Source organism: Chroicocephalus ridibundus, chromosome 3, assembly GCF_963924245.1.
Source record: "Chroicocephalus ridibundus chromosome 3, bChrRid1.1, whole genome shotgun sequence".
Classification (NCBI taxonomy): domain Eukaryota; kingdom Metazoa; phylum Chordata; class Aves; order Charadriiformes; family Laridae; genus Chroicocephalus; species Chroicocephalus ridibundus.
Window position 1 is genome coordinate 90,864,479 of NC_086286.1, and position 18,978 is coordinate 90,883,456.

Sequence of the window (18,978 nt, forward strand, 5' to 3'; positions counted from 1 at the left end):
GACAGGAAAATACCTGCACAAGGAACTGGGCTGTATCAGAACATTTTAGGACTGAATAAATGTTTGCATAGGATGCCGGTTCAGGCCCCCCACGGCCCATGGGAATGTGAGAGCAACAGCACGTCTTCCATTGGAGCAACCACGTCCCTGCCAGTGGCTTGGCAGTGGCCTGCAGAGGTCACTCCTGGGTCTCCGTTTGTGTTCCCTGGATAGAGGCTGAGAAAGGTTTCCCGGGCACCAAGACATTCTCCCAGAACATGGCAAAAAGTAAGGAAAAATCCTGTTACCCACCCCAAATGGACTTTGGTCCAGGTGACAAAGCTGTCGATCCTATTTACTCCCCTGTGGCCCTTCCTCCTCCCCTGTGTGAGCTGGCAGGGAAACCCTTTCCAGACCCCTGTTAAATATTTCCTGTACTAGACACACTGTTAATCACTGCTGTAATCATTTCTAAACTTTCCATTAAATACTTCCAGCAGCTCTCATCCTTGCCAAAAATCTCTCTTTTTACTGTCAGTGATCAAATCAGCACCAGTTGCAAGGGCACAGAGTTAAGATAATGCTGAGAACCAAGATTATAATGTTTTACGAACTTCTAATTTGGCCTGGTTCAACAGCTCTCTGGGGTAGAAAATACAACAATAGCTAATAGCAGAATCACAACTTATTACTTATTTCAGAACTAATAAGTCATGGCATAGCCTGTGAGTCATTTCCTTGACGAACCCCGAACGAACTTTTTTTTTTTTCTCATCAAATCTGCTCATGGAGTAATTATCTTGAAGACAGGAGTAGCCAGGAAGGGTTTTTTTCCCAGAACAAATTTAAAGAGACATTAATATCTTGTAAGACCACGTCCCAGATGATTCACTGATAACCTGTTACAAGCGTTTACAGAATGGAGTTTGCGTAACACCACCATGGCTAACAAACTACATCATGACAGAGGAAAAGAAAAACAACAGAAAATATTTATTGACATAGTGTGTGCATCATAAAATGTCTAAATATAGCAAAGGTTTGCATTTATTTTCACAAATGAGTTGTCATTTTGTGCAGTTAAAAATATTATAAAAACACACTTTTTGAAGTTTGCTGTCAGTCTTTAAAAAGTCAAGAACATTAAAGAATCATCAAAGCTACCTCTGGAGGTTTTTAATCTAAATGCTATCTGACACTCAGAGCAAAAGGCTGGTGCAACAGGGACACAAATATACTTCCAAATCCTTGGAGATTAATGTGCAATTTTAAGCTTTCAATTTAACAATAGTGGTCTTCCCCCCCCCCCCCCCCATTCTTTAATTCAGGAATTTGTAGAGGGAAGTATCTGCAATATTCTGTGCTTTAAAATTAGAAGCAGTTGATTAAATTTCTACAAAAATACCAAACACAACCGGAAGGTATTTGAAAAAAAATTTATTGGCTAGAATTTGTAGGTACATGCAAAAAAGGAAGCCAACATTTAAATGCTTCAAGACTGAGATTTTTTGTTTGTTGGGGCTTTTTTGTTTGGTTTGGGTGTTTTTTTCCAATGGGGAACAGCCTTTACAGGAACTCCAGCAAAATGCCAGGTTTGAGAAACTTTGAAGTGAAAGAAGCTCCCTTCACTCGCTACACCCGTGGTGACCCGCTGTGCTGGGAGGTTCACGCTGCCGAGCCTTTTGGCCGGGACACAGATCCGTTGCTTCCCAAGGACCCTAAATGGGCACAAGCAAAATCCCTGTGACTTTGGACAGGGATTTTGGATCAGGGTCACAAACCCTCTGCCTGCTAGTGGTCTCTGCCAGAACGCGAGCCCTCTCACAGCCCTTTTGCTTGGCGCTGCTGGCCAGGAAGAACAGCCTCATCTTTAACTGTGAAAGGAGATTGTTCATGTAACTTGTGATCTTTACATCTCAATTTATACTGTTGTGTCTTTACCAGCTGCCTACTCTTTCTTACAATAGGTCCCTCTGCTACCTTGCAGCCATTTCAGCTGTTACTTTTCACACTTTCTTTACCCCTTGCATACCAGCTCCATCTTCCTGGTCTTCTGTACCACCTGCTTCTCTTGCTCTCTCTTTCTGTATTAATTGCTGTTTGCTCCCTTATCAGCAGAATGGGAGGAACTCCTCAGCTGCTTCTCTCCTCCACAAGTAGATTAATTCCTTTTCTACCTAAGCCATATTCTGCACTAATTCATACTTCATAAATCTGCAAAATTTGGATGGTATATTATAAACTGAATGAAGGAGTTTCTTTAAGCAATTTTTAAAGCATCGGGTACTCTATACCTCATATGACAGAAAGAACTTCGCTACCTAACGTTGTGTTTTTCTTTTGTTAAGGTAATACAAACTTGGACTTAATTTTTCACATTGCAGATAATGCCCTTGACTTCCATCATATGTCTCCGAGCCCCAAATTAAACGCACGCACAAATGCCTTGCAGAAGCTGGTCTCTGTGTGTTAGCGGTTTGCATATGAGGCTTATCTTTGGCCCAGGGAAAAACTTACTTGTTAACTTTACAAATTGTCGGTGACCCCCTAGCAGAAAAAGGATTTGACCGAGTTTGTTTTTTCCAAAAGCCAGGCATACAGTTAAAAAAAATTATCTACTATAGCAACTCTCATGGAAAAGTATTAGTACTGATGAACACAAACGATGTACAGCCTGCTACTTGAAAGAGGGAAAAATCCTTTGGGCAAACATCACAAGGGCTCTGTCCCCTTCCGGGCTGGGAACCCAGCCTTGGTGCTCCTGTCCTAGACAACAGCAGATCTGATCTACTAAGAACACCCCCTCCACATGTTTTCCCTTGATAACTAGATACCAACTGCAGGTGTTTTAAGGAACTCCGAGATTATCATGGCTCAGAAATTATTGTCCTGTTTGCAGTGGCTGGTACCAAGAGCTCTATGTGGGACATTGACCTCCTGGGGTTGTGTGCGAGTACTCAACTTACAAACTATTTCAGAAATCCCTGTAGTAAGCAGTCACAATGCCTACATAAAGCATTTCCTTCTCTATTAGGCCAAGTGGCAGACTGAAATGTTGCCTGGCACACAAATACAACAGGAATAATATTTTTTCCATGTCTTATTGTGCCTGCATTCCTTTGCCTGAAGGCGCTGACCCAGTCAAAACGGCACATGCTCCACAAGCCCTGACATTTGCATGTGTTTGTGCCTGTGCACTCAGAGACAGAGCTTGAGTGTATATATAGTTTTGATTAATTTTTATGTTGCTCTGGCCAGCCTCTTTAATCTCTTAGTACCATAGAATGAGGCACTGAGCATCTAATATTTATCCTCTGAGGATAAACATTTACTATCAGCCTGGTATGAGAACTTCAGGTTGTGGCTGAGGTATTTATAGCAGATGCTTATTACAAAAAGACCATTTGAAAGCTGACATCAACATTTTTCACTCTTACCTTGTCCCTGATTCCCAAACTAATAAAGAAATAGATTATATTTCTGCTCCTAAGGAGCACACGTAAATAACACTCATCAAAACAAGGAATTTACTTAGCCACCTTATTTCGATCAGTTTTGGACCCAAATCAATAGTGAGAACAATTGTAACAAAATCCGTACACCTAGGTTGACTTGTATTGGATTAATGATGTGGCACCTTATATATCACAGTAACTATGGAAAAAGGCACTTAAGAAAAACATTACAGAGCCAACTAAAGAATATTGTAGGCCCGTTGCATAGAGTGAGAGTATTAAATACTGGAAAGAGGTGATTTAAAATTACTGTCAACAAAGCCATACGTCTTAATAGAGATGTTAATAACAATAAAAAATAATTAACCTTAAATTCTTAGACATTAATTTCTAAAATTTAAAAATTATTAGTTTTCTGCAAACAATCACACAAAATAATAATAATAACAAAAAAGAGTTAAGTGTTCCCTGGAAAGGCTGACGTTAAAAGAAATAGTTTCTTTTAAAGTGAGATCTCTTCCAATTAATGAAATATTGATAGAGTTATGGTATGGAAGCAAGTCTTAAATTTTTATGCTTTGGCAAGAATATGACAAAGAAAGCTGCCTGCACATTCAAAGTGTCAGGTTTTATACTTTCAATCACCTACAAAAAAGTGGGTTATTAAAAATTATCTTATTTCATCAGAAGATATTACAAGCATATTTCAAAGATACCAACAAACAAATAGTATTTTTAAAACTTGTTATATTTTTTTCTTCTGCACAGGAAGAAAATGTATTTTGGTCAGCATAAACTTATGATCAAAAAAATGGTGGTGAATAATCTTAAAAGTATTGAAACCCAAAGGATATGATTGGAAATACACAGTATCATTTTGTGTTATTAGATTAATGTAGCACCATAATAATCCTGTGCGCTTCAAAATCTTGGTATAAAATAAAAGATACAGACTTGTGTAGCAATTGACAACAATTTTTAAAAAGGTGATTTGTGTTTAAAGGTGTGTAAAAGTCAAGCTCACTTTGTGTTTTCATTAAGTATATGGTTCAGCAGACATATTGAACCAAATCATTTGCAAACTACTGCTGCTACCTAAGAAGATATCTGTTATAAGGTACAGGATAGTACTTCTACCATTCAGTAGGTGGTATAATTTAATTGGGAGAAATTTTTAGTTTAATATCGTAACTCATGCTACATGAGGTGGAGTCTGAATATGACACAATTAAACCTACCCATTTTGCAAAACCATATAAAGCCAAACTAAAATACTGCTTTCCAACTCCCAGTCTAATACATACTACCCTATCTACGAAGCTGAGCTTGTATAAAAGTAATTTACAAAAACTGCAAAAATTGTTAGCACCCAAAAAATCTATCATCTGTGAAGCTCTAAATGATTGTCAAATGACCACTTCAGAAGTCAGCGACCTCTCCCAGTGGTAAAGCTAAACATTTGACTAGAAACTAAACCTACAGCTGTCCAAATACTAATTGGAACGCAAATGCATGTGTTTAAAACTTCTATAGCTTCTCAAAGAAGATTTAAAGGCATTACATTATGTCCTGATGTTTCTTCTTCTTCCAAACATGGAAACTTCTATGTTCATTAATTTCTTTTTGCTGTTTTTACTGAGCAATGAAGTGAAACTTGTCTTTAAGATCTGACCCTCTGCTACAGAAATTTGGGATTTCCATGGAAGGGTTCCTGCAGCAACCAGAGGAGGAAGATTTCCAAACAAACAAACATGAGCTAGACTGGTGCTTCTCAACGTGGAGCTGTGGTCTTTAGAGAATGCCAAAATAATGTCTTGGTCTCATGAAGTTCTCTGGATCATTCTGCACATACAGTTATGTGCTGTATGCACAACTTACATTGGAAGAACTGGAACAGAACCCTGAGAAAGGCAAATCCATTGGAAAAATAGATATTGTTTAATAATAATGGTTTGAGAGGTTTCAATCCTTCCCTTGGAAAAAAAATTACTAAGAGATGTAGTAAATTTTTTTTTCTGGTGTGAAAGTTTTGACTTTATCACAATTGCAAACATAAATATAGTTTGTGATTTTTAAGTGCATATCTAGGGTTGATTACAATTAGAAATATTTTGTTTGACAATTCTACCCACCCCCCAGCAATTCAGTGTTCCTCAAGTCACCATAACATTCCTTGTGAGCTTTGAGTTCAAAACCGTCCTGATGTGGAGTGATGTTCTTCCAGTAGCTGCTGCAGCAGACTTTCACTCTATGGTAATACGGGTGCTAAGTGAGTCGGGTTCAGCTCTCTTCAGCCTTGTGTGCAATTCTCATCGTTCCCGTGTATCCAGAAACAAATCTGGGCATATTTGAGAGGAGTAATTCTTACTGCTACATTGTAATCCTGCTGTTCACCATTGACATCCACCCACTGATGGCCTGAGAAAACAGCGATGATCTTGCGTTTCCACTTCTTTTTGTTTGGCTCCTTAAGACGGAGATAGACGCCAGACCCAGTGGAGCCAGGCTCAGCATCACAATACTGATAAAAGAGATCATTGGACTCATCAGAAATGCTACAAAATCTATAGACCAGCTGCCCAGATCGATCATTGTCAAAGCCTGAGAAGTGGATCATGCTCCCAGGCATCATTTTGATTGCTGGGCTGATTCCCAGCTCCATGTATTTCCTTTTGTGGGGACGCTTGAGCTCAAGAACAGCATAATCATAATCCAGGGCAATATCCCCAGAAACACCCTTAAACCAGCCTTTGGGGATGTGGGTACTCTTCACTCTGGTCCACTGGAAGGAGGGCACGCCATCTGAGGTCCCCTGCTTTCTCCCAGATCTCCGCTGCTTTCTCCCACCACCTTTGGATCGTCGCCTTAGTTCTGTGGCAGCTCCGGGATCCTCTTGGGCCGCAGAAACGTCTCTCCTACTCCTCTTAGCAGCTTTGCGCTTCCTGCCATCACCTCTGGATTTTGTCTTCATCAGGCCCACCCTCAGCCTTTTGCTGCCCTTAACATAATCCTTGCCGTTGTGCAGACAGTGGGCAGCTGTCAGCACGTGCTTGGGGGAAATGAGAATGCCACTACAGCCAGTGGAGATCTTCACAGCTGTGTTGAACGGAAAGTTGGTCATAAACCGCTTGTCATAGATGCTGAACCTACTGTCTGTTCCATATATCTGCCTCTTCTTTCTCGAAGATCTTCGCGTGGTTGTGTTTCCAGCTGGGTCAAGCGCTAGTCCAAGGACATTCACTTCAGTCAGGGTCCGTGTGCCGTTCTCAAAAATGGTCTCGTAGGATAAGAGGTCCTTCAAGTCAGACAGGCTTGGCACCGGCAATTTTCTTTGACATTCAATTCCACATACACTGTTCAGCTCTAATTTGGTTTTTGCTTCAAATTTAGGGCTGTCAAGGGAGAAAGTTCTTTCGCTCACAATCTGGGGAATCTTCTTTAAGTGCCAAGTAAAATCTTGTTCAGTTTCTGTTCCATTACTGAGACCCAATATAGGTACGAAAAGTATGGATAGCAGTAACATGTGCTCCATTTTATCTATTTTTTTTCTAAAACAAGAAAGAGAGATTTGAAAATACGCATTGCAAATATACACAGTTATCTTAGTATCTTCAAAGCATAATCATGCAATATTCTCACTGACATCAGCAGAACAGAATTTAACACCCTGCTTAAAATAGAAATGTCTCAAATACTCCCTGTATTGCCTCTGATGCTTCCAACAGTCTCTAGCAAGATGGGTGCAGACGAGTCAGCCAGCCAGCATCCATGCTGAGCTACCTACTGGAAGGTGGAAACAGCTGAGTTTTACCTGATCTTCCCTCAGTAGGGCAGTAGTCTGAGTCATTCCACTCTGTACAGTGCCCTGTTTTTTATTTATCCTATAAGAATGCAATTACGTTTTACACTTCTGCTTCTCTTCTCTATAGCTACTGGTTGTAGGTAGAACACGGTTGAAAACCACCAATGCATTCAAAAGTCGCATTCAAAAGTTGGGATCCAGGCAGAGATGGACAGCCAGACTACACTCATGAGACCTCAGAACCCAGAGGAAACCAGACCAATTGTGCTCTTTCCTGTAATGGCCAAAAAGGAGCAGCTTTAAGTGACCTAAAAGTCACCAGTGTTTCTGCATTACCCAACCAGTTAAGACCTGTGAATCCGACTGCTGTGGAAAATGGCATTTTGATAATTGCTCTCCCAAGGAACCAACTTATAAAAAACATCTCCTTTCCCCTTTCAAACTTTATGCTGTCTGGATTTGACAGACGGAGCAATTTGGGCACCTAAACAAGGTGGCAAGTCACATTTAAAATGCATTCAGCTTCTGCTGCTCTGAAAGGCAGAGGTCTCCTGCAGATCCTGCGTTGTACCTCCCTGTGCGCTGTGGCCACCAAGCTCTCATTCATTTCCTATGTTGGCATCTGGATCTCTCTTAGATACCAGAGAATTTCAAAATCCATGGTTGGAAGGGACAGATGAGTGAGGAAAGCAGAAGGTTCCTGGTCTAGAGGAGTCTCCTGGTTATATACATGAAGGAAAGCCCAGCCAAGTAGGAGGGACAAGCCTGATGACTCATCACACGCCTTTTTCCTGCAGGATCCCACAAAGGCTGCAGGAACTGTGCTGTCTGTGCCTTACGGTCACATGTGGAAAGCCCCACCTAGATGGGGTGATGCACCACACAAAGAGCTAATACTTTAAATGGAAAAGACCAAAAGCACTATTATTCCCATCTGTAGTTGGGAAACACGCAGAAAGAATGTAAAATTCTTAGAAGTCTGTGGCACAGCCAGAAACTGAACCCAGAAGTCTTGATTCTGAGCTCAAACCATTACTGCAAAGACCATTTTTCTCCTTTGGCAGCAATGATGTCAGTGGCATTAACCAACTACTGGCCGCTGCCATTGGGAAAGATGCGCTCCATTCTCATATCCTTCATTCCCATTATATGGAAACCTCAGCCGTGCAGAAAGAAAGGGCCTATGATTAAACTTTAAAAGCCAAGCCATTCAAGGATATGTATGTGGTTAAGCTCTCTGGTTTACATTGTAATGGCAGTGTAAACCAGGGGAAAGATAACTGCTTTCCTTGAGCTTAGATTAGAATAATATGAGTACTGCTACCCAGTGAAACAGCCTGGTTAGAAGTTAGCTAAAGATTTAGCATGAAAAAAGAGCAGTATTTATGCAACATGGAAAAAAAAAAGTGGTAACATCACTTTAAAAGCAGTACAACAGACCAACAACTGCTAGAATTTTGAGGCACCTTCACCACATAGACATAGTTCTTGCCTATAATAGGTAATAATTACCACTTTATAGCTAAATAAGCACAAAGGTTCGAACATAGCTTGTTGCTTCTGATGCCAAATTCAGAGGGTGGTTTTGTTTTCACGTAATTTTTGACACTTTTCACCTTTGCCTGCGTGGAATAGCAACTTTGACACAGAGTTTACTTACTAGGATATACATAAAACACACTTTAAAATACAGTATAAAGATACCCACCCTGCCTTTAAAGGAGCTAACTCAGGTTTTGGAGAAGATGTGTGGACTTTCACAAGACATCTGGAGATTTCAGTGACTCACAGGCCTAAGCTCTGGGGCATATGTGGTCATACTAAAAGATATGTGAAGGTTTTGAAAGCAGAGCAGAGTCATCCCAGGTGCAAGATTTTGCAGAGGGACATCAGTTGACCATACAAGTCTAGGTTATTGGTATAGCAGAAATGCACATATTTAAACATTAGCTTTTATATACAAAGTTATACAAAGTTACTTTCAAAGTATTGTTTTGGTTATTGCTCAATTAGTACTAAATTTGAAGAGGAATGATAGTTTTACATATCTATGGATAAATGATAAGGTGTTCAAAATAAAGAAATACTATGATGAGAACATAAGAATAGCTTTCCTGGCCTGACCAAAGGTCCGCCTGGCCTAAAATCATGATTCTGACACTGGCCAAGTGCAGGTGCCCTGGGTAGAGCACAAGAAGAGGGCAACCATGTATGTTCCTCCTCCTTCATAATCTCTCAGTTTACAACCAGTTGCACATCATGGGCTGTAAACCAGAGGTAGTTTCTGTAGTGTGAGGAAGCCTCAGTGGATTTCTCTTCCATAGTTGCCCAATCTTCCCTTGAACCCCTATAAAATTTTGTACCCATAATATTCTGCCTCAAGGAGTTCCGCAGCTTAACTACATGTTGCATGAGGAAGCGTGTCCTTTTATTTATTTTCAGCCTGTCACAAACTAGTATGGTTTGATGATAAATAATGTGTTATTAACGCAGAAAAGCTGGTTTTCATTTGCTTTGAATATAGCTGTTGAACAGATACAAGGTATTAAGAAACCCAGTTCTGTCAAGCTTGAGAATGCTTTTTTCACATTCCTCCCTAGAACACTCCTCGCTTTCTCAGCCCTTCCTCAGGCTCTGGCTATTTGATATTTCTCTGTAGCTGCATTTCGTGAGCCCTAAGGAAAGTTCATTCACTTACTGCTAGTTCATATAGAAAGCCTTAGAGGTGCCTGGGTTGATGTCATTCCACTGCGATGGCTGAGGTCTTCCCAGCTGGACCCATAACTAACTTTGCTTTATAGAGAGACTTTCTGCAACCAAATGGGTGGAGTACTATGGCTCCCTTCTGCCACTCTTTAAAAAGAAAAAAAAACATAGCACACAACCCTAAATAGATGCATTGGAGCCTCCCATTTGAAATACTATACTCAAGTGCTCACTATTTACAAAGGCAGTCTTGAAAGCCAAGATTTTCATCATTTATAATGAACCACTTGTTGCTTATAATGAACTAACTACACTTCCAGTAGAACTGGAAGGGGTCCAAGCCGAGGAACTTGATGAAAATGGTAATTCTCATTACAGAGAGTGGTCCTACTAGGCAGCATTGTCATTTACAGCCACGGACATAAGCTCTGTTTTACTAACCCAATCTCTACCATTTAAGCAAGGCCAACTTCAAGCATGGGCAACGTCAGCGGCCCAGCACAGGTTGCCAGCAAGGGGGAACACGAGGGTTACTCTTGCCAGATGATGGGGATGGAAATGGATAGACGGCTGCAAAGACACCTTTGCAGGGTGAGAGAAGGGGAGAGAGAACACAGCCTACAGAGGAAGGAGGAAAGGCCCTGAGAAGGCGACAAGCTGGAAGCAAGAAAAAACCCTCAACATCTTACTCAGACTTTCTGCCACGCTGTTCTCCACTGTTCCTCCAAACCCCAAGCCGCTCTGCCCTCTCCTTTCCTTCGGTCCTTTCCCATACAAATTTTGGGTTGGCTTACAATAATTAGAAGCCTTGAGTCAGCTCTGCCCTTATGGTAGGTTGAATTGCTTCAGAGAAGACAGAAGATGGAAACTAGAAAGTGACAGATCGATCCCCAGCCTCATGAAAATGTTGAAATTCTCCCTCCCGTTGCCAAAACCAGTTGTTAATGGTGATGACTCCCTATTTGGTGGCATTCCAGCTGCCAGGCGTATGCATACAATGAAAAGTATTTTCAGTTCTTCTCACATCTTGCTTCCAACATGAAATCTTTCTGCATTCACAGGACAAAACCTACCCATGTCCTAACTTTTCAGCACATCCTTCAAATAATTTGTCAGTATGACCTATCTTAGTCTAGCAGAATGCATCTCAAATGCATTGTATTCAAGCAGAACTAGAATATGTTTCTCTTCAGACTGCCCCAGAGTGAATTTACATGCCAGTGTTAGCTCAGACACAAGAAAAGTCTGCTGCTGCTACCTGGCAGCATTTTATCTTGGTCTGTTCAGTGCATCCTCTGCTCTGGGGTTTCCTTCTTATTGTAGGAAAGTCAGCACATTTCAGACTAAGCTTACATAATTTCAAATGCAATTTTCAGACGCTGCTACACTAACCAGCTCCTTTAACTGCTTTTGGCCTTATTCTTGAAATGGCCTGAAAGTTGGAATTCACAGTTCTACTCTGACTAAGCAAAACGAGAGAACAATTTTTGGAACTTCTCGCACACCCTGGAAGAAACCATTATCCTGACCTTATCCGCCACCGCCCCTTTCACTCCTGCGGGCGTGCTCGCTCTGTATGTCGGTGCATACATTTCTTCCTCCTCGCCTCAGATTTATGGAGAAAAGCCCACTGCGACTCCTGGCTCTTACAACATTTAAGCAGCTCCAGTCGGCATAAGAAGAACTAATTTTACACGGCAGGCCTGACAGCTCATTTCTGAAATCACGCACGCAGGGGGGAAATAAAGAAAGGGGCGGGAGCGGGGCGGGATGAATGGCAACGGGGGACGATGAAATGGCAACGGGGGACGATGAATGGCAACGGGGGACGAGGGGCTTCCCCTCCGACGGGGTTTTCCCTTTCCCGGCCGCCCGGTGGCGCGCCCGGACAGCCGGCGGCCCGGCAACCCTCTGCCTGCGGTCCCCCGGGTCCCGGTCTGGCCCCACGGTAGCCCCCGCTCCTCCCAGATCCCCCCCCCGCCGCGCCGCCGGGCTCGTCTCCCCGCTCCTCCCGGTCGGGACGGGGGGGAGGTCGCATGTCGGGGGTCGAGCCCTGCCAGCCGGGGCGGCACCGGGCAGCGCCCCCCCCCCCCCCGGGACGGGAACGGGCGGGCACCGGCCGGGAAGCAGCCGGAGGAACGGCGGGGACCGGGGGTGCTTTGCTGGGATGGCCGCTTTTCCACTGCCCGCTCCGCTTCTGCCGGCCGCTCCTATGCATTGGCACGTTAAAGCCCAGGGTTTTCCTGGAAGAAGGCGAGGGTTTGGAGAGAAAGGGTTTAACTCTACAGCTCTTTAGCCATCCCCCGGTCCTGCTCTGCTTTTCCGCGTCGGATCCAAAGGAGTTCCCTTTCTCCAGAGCCTGCAAGTTAAATACCTTGGCACGGCTTTCTTTGCCATTCCAAGATAAATCTGCTTCCAGCTGTGACAAATCTGGATAAAATTAGCGTCTGTTCCAGAAGAGCGCGGGGCTGGTAGCGCGAATACTGAGGGGGTGAATCAGAATTAAAGCAGAGGTTGTTTTGAAGGGTGAAGAGGCTCCTCGCCTGCTCCCTGCAGAAGACACGGCACAGACACAAGCCCCCGAAAGCCCAACATGCGCCTTGTTTCCATCCTGTTAGCCGTCTTGTGAAACCAGCTTCAAATTAAATACATTTAAAAAAAAATAATAATTAAATAAGGACCAAAGAAACGTGTCGCATTTTAGTCCTATCAAAAACATATCCATCAGGCTAAAAAGGCAGGAGCTTCATACAAAACCCTCCAGCTGCCAAGCCCAAGGTACTGACATCGCTCAGACTCATCATATTTTTATATATATATGTGTATATATATATATAAACGCCCCGTGTAGGAAGAACGACATCGCAAAAGAAGATCACCTTACGGGCGTCACCTCGGACTGCCCTGTCCCCGCACCCGGGCTGCCCTGTCCCTGTCCCCGCACCCGGGCAGCCCCCCGCAGCCCCCATCCCCATCTCCCAGCCTGCCCACCCGGCCCTGCCCCGACCGGGTCTCTTCGGGCAGCCTCTCCTCCCCGCGGTCGGCGTCGGGAAAGGTTTCTTTCGTACCTGGCACCCCGCAAAGACGAACGGAGGGGAAGGCGGCCACAGCCCCGGGGCGCGGGCTCCGCTCCCTCCGCCGCCCGGCGCCCGCGGCTACTGAGGACGGGGCGGGGGGAGCGGCCAGGTCTTCCCAGGCGGGGGAGGGGATGGAAAAAGGGAAAAAAAAAAAAAAAAAAAAAAGGAAAAAGGAGCCGAGAGGGAGGAGGGTGAGAAGGGGAGGGCCGAGGGGAGCGGAGGCAGATCCCGGTATCTCCTGGGATGGGATGGGAAGAAGGGGCTCTGCCTGCGCGGCGGGGAGGCGCATCGCCCCGGGAGAGGCTTCTCCCGGCGCCGGACGGAGAGCCGGGGTGACCCGCTTAGGGACGGGACGGGACGGGGCGGGAGAGGCTGCCGGGACGGGACGCGGAGGGGGGAAGGAGAGGGGGGCGGAGACAAGCGGGGAGGCGGAGGGACCCCATCCCGGGGGGAATGGCGGGGGGACCCCGCACCGCGCCACCTGCGTGTGGGGCCGGGGCTGCCGGGCACGACGGGGCCGGGCGGCGGCGGTGGCAGCAGGAGGGGCCGCTCCGCCCCGACCTGCCGTAGGACTCCTGGGGAAGGTGGACGGCGACTGCCAGCTCCTCAGGCGGTTCCTCGGGCCGGGATGGGGCTTGCGGCGGTGGGGAATGGCCCTTTCCCGGCCCCCGACGTGTCCGCGCCTCCCAGCCTGCGCCCCTCAGGGGAGCCCCGCTCCTCGGGGACCCTTCTGGCCCCATTCCTCAGGGGTGCCCTGCTCCTCAGGGCTGCCCCACTCCTCAGGGACACTTCTGGTCTCAATCCTCAGGGATGCCCTGCTCCTCAGGGACCTTCCTGGCCCCGTTCCCCTTGGGTGCCCTTCTCCTCCCCAGCCCCACTCCTCCGGGCCTCAGAGGCCAAGTGAGAAGTGCCTCCCTCCTTTTCTCATCACTCTTCACCCCTCCTTTTCTGCCTCCCCTTGGTGTCCCTTTCATCTCCCCTCCCAAGGCAGAAAGGTTTGGGTGGTGGTCTCTGCTCCGAAGGTTGGCCCTATGCACTACAACAAGGTCCTCCCCAAGGCTTTCTACTGCTACATAAAGTACAACGTGAAAAGCTCGTTCACTAAACGCTTTAGCAAGTGCTTAACCAGAGTAGCTCCAATGAGTTCATCTGCTGAAAACTCAGCTCACGCTAGATGAGGGCCTGCTGATTTGCCAAAACCGGCAGGAAATTTGTGGCATTGCTAGAGATCAGACTGAGACCTCCAGAGTGCTGTTTCCTTCTCCCAGTCATAGGCATATCCTTCCTTTCAAAGACTTAACTTCTGAAATTTAGTGGAACCAGTTATATAAATAGCACACAATATATAAATATAAACTGCACCCTGCAGTTTCATTTCAAAGACTGAGGTCAATTTCTTCAAAAGGATAATTCTTTTTGCAGATCTGTTTTTGTTGTTGTGTGTACAACTTAAAACCAAAGTGTAATAATAATTATTCATATGCCTGAGAAAATGAGCTGAAGAATTCCCACTTTAATTAACAAGGCAAGACAGAAATGACCGTGAGGTAGTTAAGTTTTATAAGCAATTTCTTGAACATAAGAGCTTCCATACTGGGTTAGACCAAGGGCTTTGCTGGACCAATATCGTATTGCATTAGTACAGGGCAAGGACATGCAATAGCCCCCGCCAGCACTTTCCCTGCCACCAGTATTTCAAATTCAGAGATTTTCTGAGGCAGATTGTTGTTTCTATGCCCTTAGTAACCTTCACTGGATTTCTCCATCAGGCTCTTGCCCATCTTCCCTTAAACGTACATAGATCTGCAGCATCTACAACCTGCTGTGGTGACAAGTTCCCCAGGTCAACCACATGTACAAGAACCTGCCTCCTATTGTGTATTTTCAACCTGGATACTGCTAGTTTTGTTTGATGCTCACTAGTTCTTTATCAGAAGATACATCCTATACAAGCCACTTACAAATGTATAGGTATCCATCATATGCCCTGCGGCCCCTCTCCCATCCTGAAGGATTCTAGCTAAGTTAGTTGTGCTTTACGTGAAAGATGTTCCTGTTTTCCAACCTCCTGCTGACTTGCAGGGACCAGAACAGCATCTGAAGGATGATGGAGCCAAACACTTCTTGGCAGTGGAAAGAAGAAAACAAGGAGCAAGACCTACTTGCATTGGGCAGCTGTGTTGAGACACAACAACTGCAGCTTGGGAGGTCCAGATTGGACATCGGAGAAAATTTCATCACCAAAAGAGTCATGCAACACTGGAACAAGTTGCCCAGACAGGTTGTGGAATCACCATCCTTGGCGGTTTCCAACACTCAGGTAGACAAAGCCACAGCTGACCTGATCTAGGCAATAGTCCTGCTTCAAGTGGAGGGTTGGACTTGGTGACCTGCAGAGGTCCCTCTCAACCAATATTTCTGTGATTCTTTACCTATACTCAAGAAGTAAGCAAAATGTGGATTTCTGTGGCAGCAAAAAGATATTCTTTGTTTTGTTCTCTACTGATTTTCTAACGCTTCCTAATATTTTATTTTTTTTTGGCAGCTGTTGAGCATCAGGCTGATGTTCCCATGGAGCCATTTTCATAACTGCAGGACTCTCTCTCCTGAAAAGTAAGAACCAAATCAGAACCTGCCTTTTCATACCCGAAGTAATGACCATTTTCCCCCTTCTGTATCACTTTGTATTTATCTGCATTGAACTACATCTGCCGTTTTATTGTTCAGTCACTCCCTTTCATAAACTTGTCTGCAGCTCTTCAAGGCTGTCTCGTCTTTATGAACCTAAATAATTTGATACCCTCATCAGACTTTGTGACCTGACTACTCATCCCTTTCCCAGATCATTTATGAATATGCTGAGTAATGCAGGGCACAGCAGATTGTTATTGGTAACCTATCACCTCTATAAGAACTGATCCCTTAGTCCTTGTCCTGGTTTGAGGACAGTCCTATAATTTGTTTCCTGCCTTTCAGAAAATTAGGCTAGCGGAGCTTCATTTCTGTTTATTGAACTCTGGGTGATGGGATCAGTGTGCTTCTGGTCTATCACTCCAGTCGCTCCTGCTTTTGGAATCTGGGCTGGGTTGTTTATTTCATGTTTTCTTTTCTTTTTCTTTTTTTTTTTTTCCTGAAAGACTTTCTTCTCAGACAACACTCATTGAGAGCTCTCAAGATAAATGAACATTTGTAAAAAATTGTTTTAGAAAAATCAGAATACATTTCCAAGCATAACCTACATTCATGTTTTTAAATTACTTTTAACCATTTTTTTTTCTTGAAACCTGTTTCATTACTAATATTTTATTTCTTGCAATAATAAGATTATGCGTTTTGGATAATTGTTAGTAAAAATTTAGACATTTTAAAAAAATAATTATCACATAAAAAATTTCCTCAAAGTATAGTTCGCAAAAGACACGAGCAATATATATTTCAGAGTACACAGTCTTTAGAAACACACTGTATAATATACATGGTAGGGCTGTAAAAATGTAATTGTTGGAAAGGTTCCAGCATGCTAATTTTATCCTTCAGAGGTAATTTTATCTCTTTAGAAGATTAGTGAGCCCTTCTGGTATTTCTGCACGTTCCAAAAATAAGTTTGACGTCATATACCAACTGAGAGATGTTTGCTTGGAACTGAGCTTTGAAAGACTGATACCTAAAATTAAAAAAAAATTTGCCATTAACATCAAGAATGTACTGACTTCTATCAAAATTCTTCCTGCATATCTACAAAGAAAATAAAGAAAAAGAAGCAAGATTTTCCCATCAGATTTGTAGCCTGGTTTTGAGTGAATTCATAGAACAGCAGTATTCTTATCTTAGGGTAGATAATCCACAAAATGGTCTCAAAATGTTTCCGAATAAGATTCTCTTAGATTTTTTTCAGGTAGAAATTTGAGGTAGGAGCTTCAAATTTCCCTTTGGGCAATGTATGTTGAGCGTGAACATACTGGCTGGGCAGCCGCTCTTGGAATGTCGTCTGGCCTTACGAGGCTAGAGGAACACGCTCTGCTCTTATGTGGGTCTTGCACACATGTCAAAAATGTTTGATTGTAGCAACAACGTGCCTTGTCCACAATCTCTGAATTGTATCCCATGTAGTGCGTTGTGCCTCAGCGGGCAGATATACCTACCCACAAAATATTCTTTCACATATGACTTATGGGAAGAGAAAACAGCTCAGGAAAACCAAACCAAGGTTTGTAGATGTCAAAAAGAATGCAAATGCCTATAAACAAATTAAAAGTTCAGTGCATAGCCCCTAGCCACACCCCACAAGCAGTCAGCTTTAATGTCTTCCTTTCTTCAACCCTTCCTGTACTCATGTATACACGTACACATGTAGTTTATTCCAAAACTAGTGATTACTTGGATAGTAACACTTTAATTCTCAAGCTGCATCTGGATGCTCTTCCAGCTTGGCTGATACCATATATTTCACTTTCTTTCTACTTTTCTTATCCCAGGAAGACTATTTTTTCTGAACTTTAACACTTTTCCAGTCCCCAAACACTATACTTGGGATAACTCATTGGCTCATGATGAATGGACGTGAGATAATTCCTACTGCTTTCTGAACAAAGGGATGTGAAATACAATGGATCTTTCTTACAGGATCAAGAATGGTCTCCATGGTAGTGTCTCTTCTGTGGCAGCTTGTTGCCACAGAAGCCCTTTTGTTTGGTGGACCAGTTGGGGTTGGTTATTGTGCTGTTCAGAGGTTCCTGTGACACAATGCCGACCGTTTAGACTAAAACACTGAATGAAACAGACCTCTGTTAGAAACCCTGGCTTTGAGGACTTGGAAAAGACACAAGAACTGCAATAAATCGCATCATTTTTTAAGAGCACACCCAGCGAGGACAAAGAGCACGACAACAGCATCGCTAGCTCAGGAGGGTTCTGCATAGACCAACGGGCTACCGCCGTCCAGGCTGGCGAGGTAGTTATTCATTTTAAATTGGGTATAGGTGTACGAGGGAGGATGGTGCCAGAAACAAGGACATTACCAATGAGTGCAATGTTGTCAACACAAGAACTTACAGATGACAAAAAGAAGGAGGGATGTGAAACTCGAGGCGTCTAGTTGTGACCTGATTTTCACAACAGGAGTTTATGAACTAGATATATGGGTGAATAACAGACTTGAAAAAAACCACTTTGTAGTAGTACAAACAGATAAAGTCTCAGTTCTGAGTTAAAACTATGTCAAGCTTGTGGTCAAATCAAGAGGATGCTTTCTTCAGTGAGGCAGCAAGCAAAAATAAATGTGGGTATGTGTAAGCATATGACCCTTAGGGGAGAGGCTCTTCTAACTGCAGAACGGAAGTGAGTTAAGAGCCCAGCCACCACCCAGGTCCCACTTTATATCATTTTTGTCTCCTCCTGGAACAGCAGTTGAAAATGAAGATGGACAGGCTTGTTGTTCTGGCATTCATATGTTTAGCAGAAAAGCAGATTGTTCACTCACTGTTGCTAAAAGAGCAAAACCTACAATTCTTACCTGATGCGCAACATCATGGAGATTATATAGGTATATATAAAGCGAACATTTTCCTCAAGGAAAATTTCCACAAGGAGAGGTACTTCCGGAGATGTGCCAGATGGCAAATATTTTTATACACACAACGTGTTGGCAGGTTGCAGGCAGGTACTGTTAAGGAAAAAAAAAACCCACACCATTTTTGTGAGCACACTACTTTGAAGGAAACGGTTTCCTCCAACTGTCATTCCCATTGCGCTCAGCACACCAGCAGCTTTACTGGAAAATCAGTGAACTGTAGATGGTAATACAGCACACTATGATATGGATAAATGACATTTTGATGTGAGGAGAAAAGAAGTGCATGACCAGAGACTCTGAGAAGCTTTGGAAAAACGCCCAATTTTGCCTGGCTGAAGCTGAATATTCATTCCCTCCCCAAGCCTCTAAATTCCTATAATGGAAACA

General features: G+C 43.8%; 1 protein-coding gene across 1 annotated transcript; it reads right to left on the reverse strand.

Annotated features, from left to right (window-relative positions):
- Positions 1-1,399: 1,399 nt before the first annotated feature.
- PRSS35 (serine protease 35) lies at positions 1,400-13,167 on the reverse strand. Its single transcript, XM_063330096.1, has 2 exons — positions 13,011-13,167; positions 1,400-6,982 (listed from the first exon to the last, which is right to left on the reverse strand). The coding sequence occupies exon 2, from the start codon at positions 6,964-6,966 to the stop codon at positions 5,725-5,727; it is 1,242 nt and encodes a 413-aa protein (XP_063186166.1). The 5' UTR covers positions 6,967-6,982; positions 13,011-13,167; the 3' UTR covers positions 1,400-5,724.
- Positions 13,168-18,978: the final 5,811 nt, after the last annotated feature.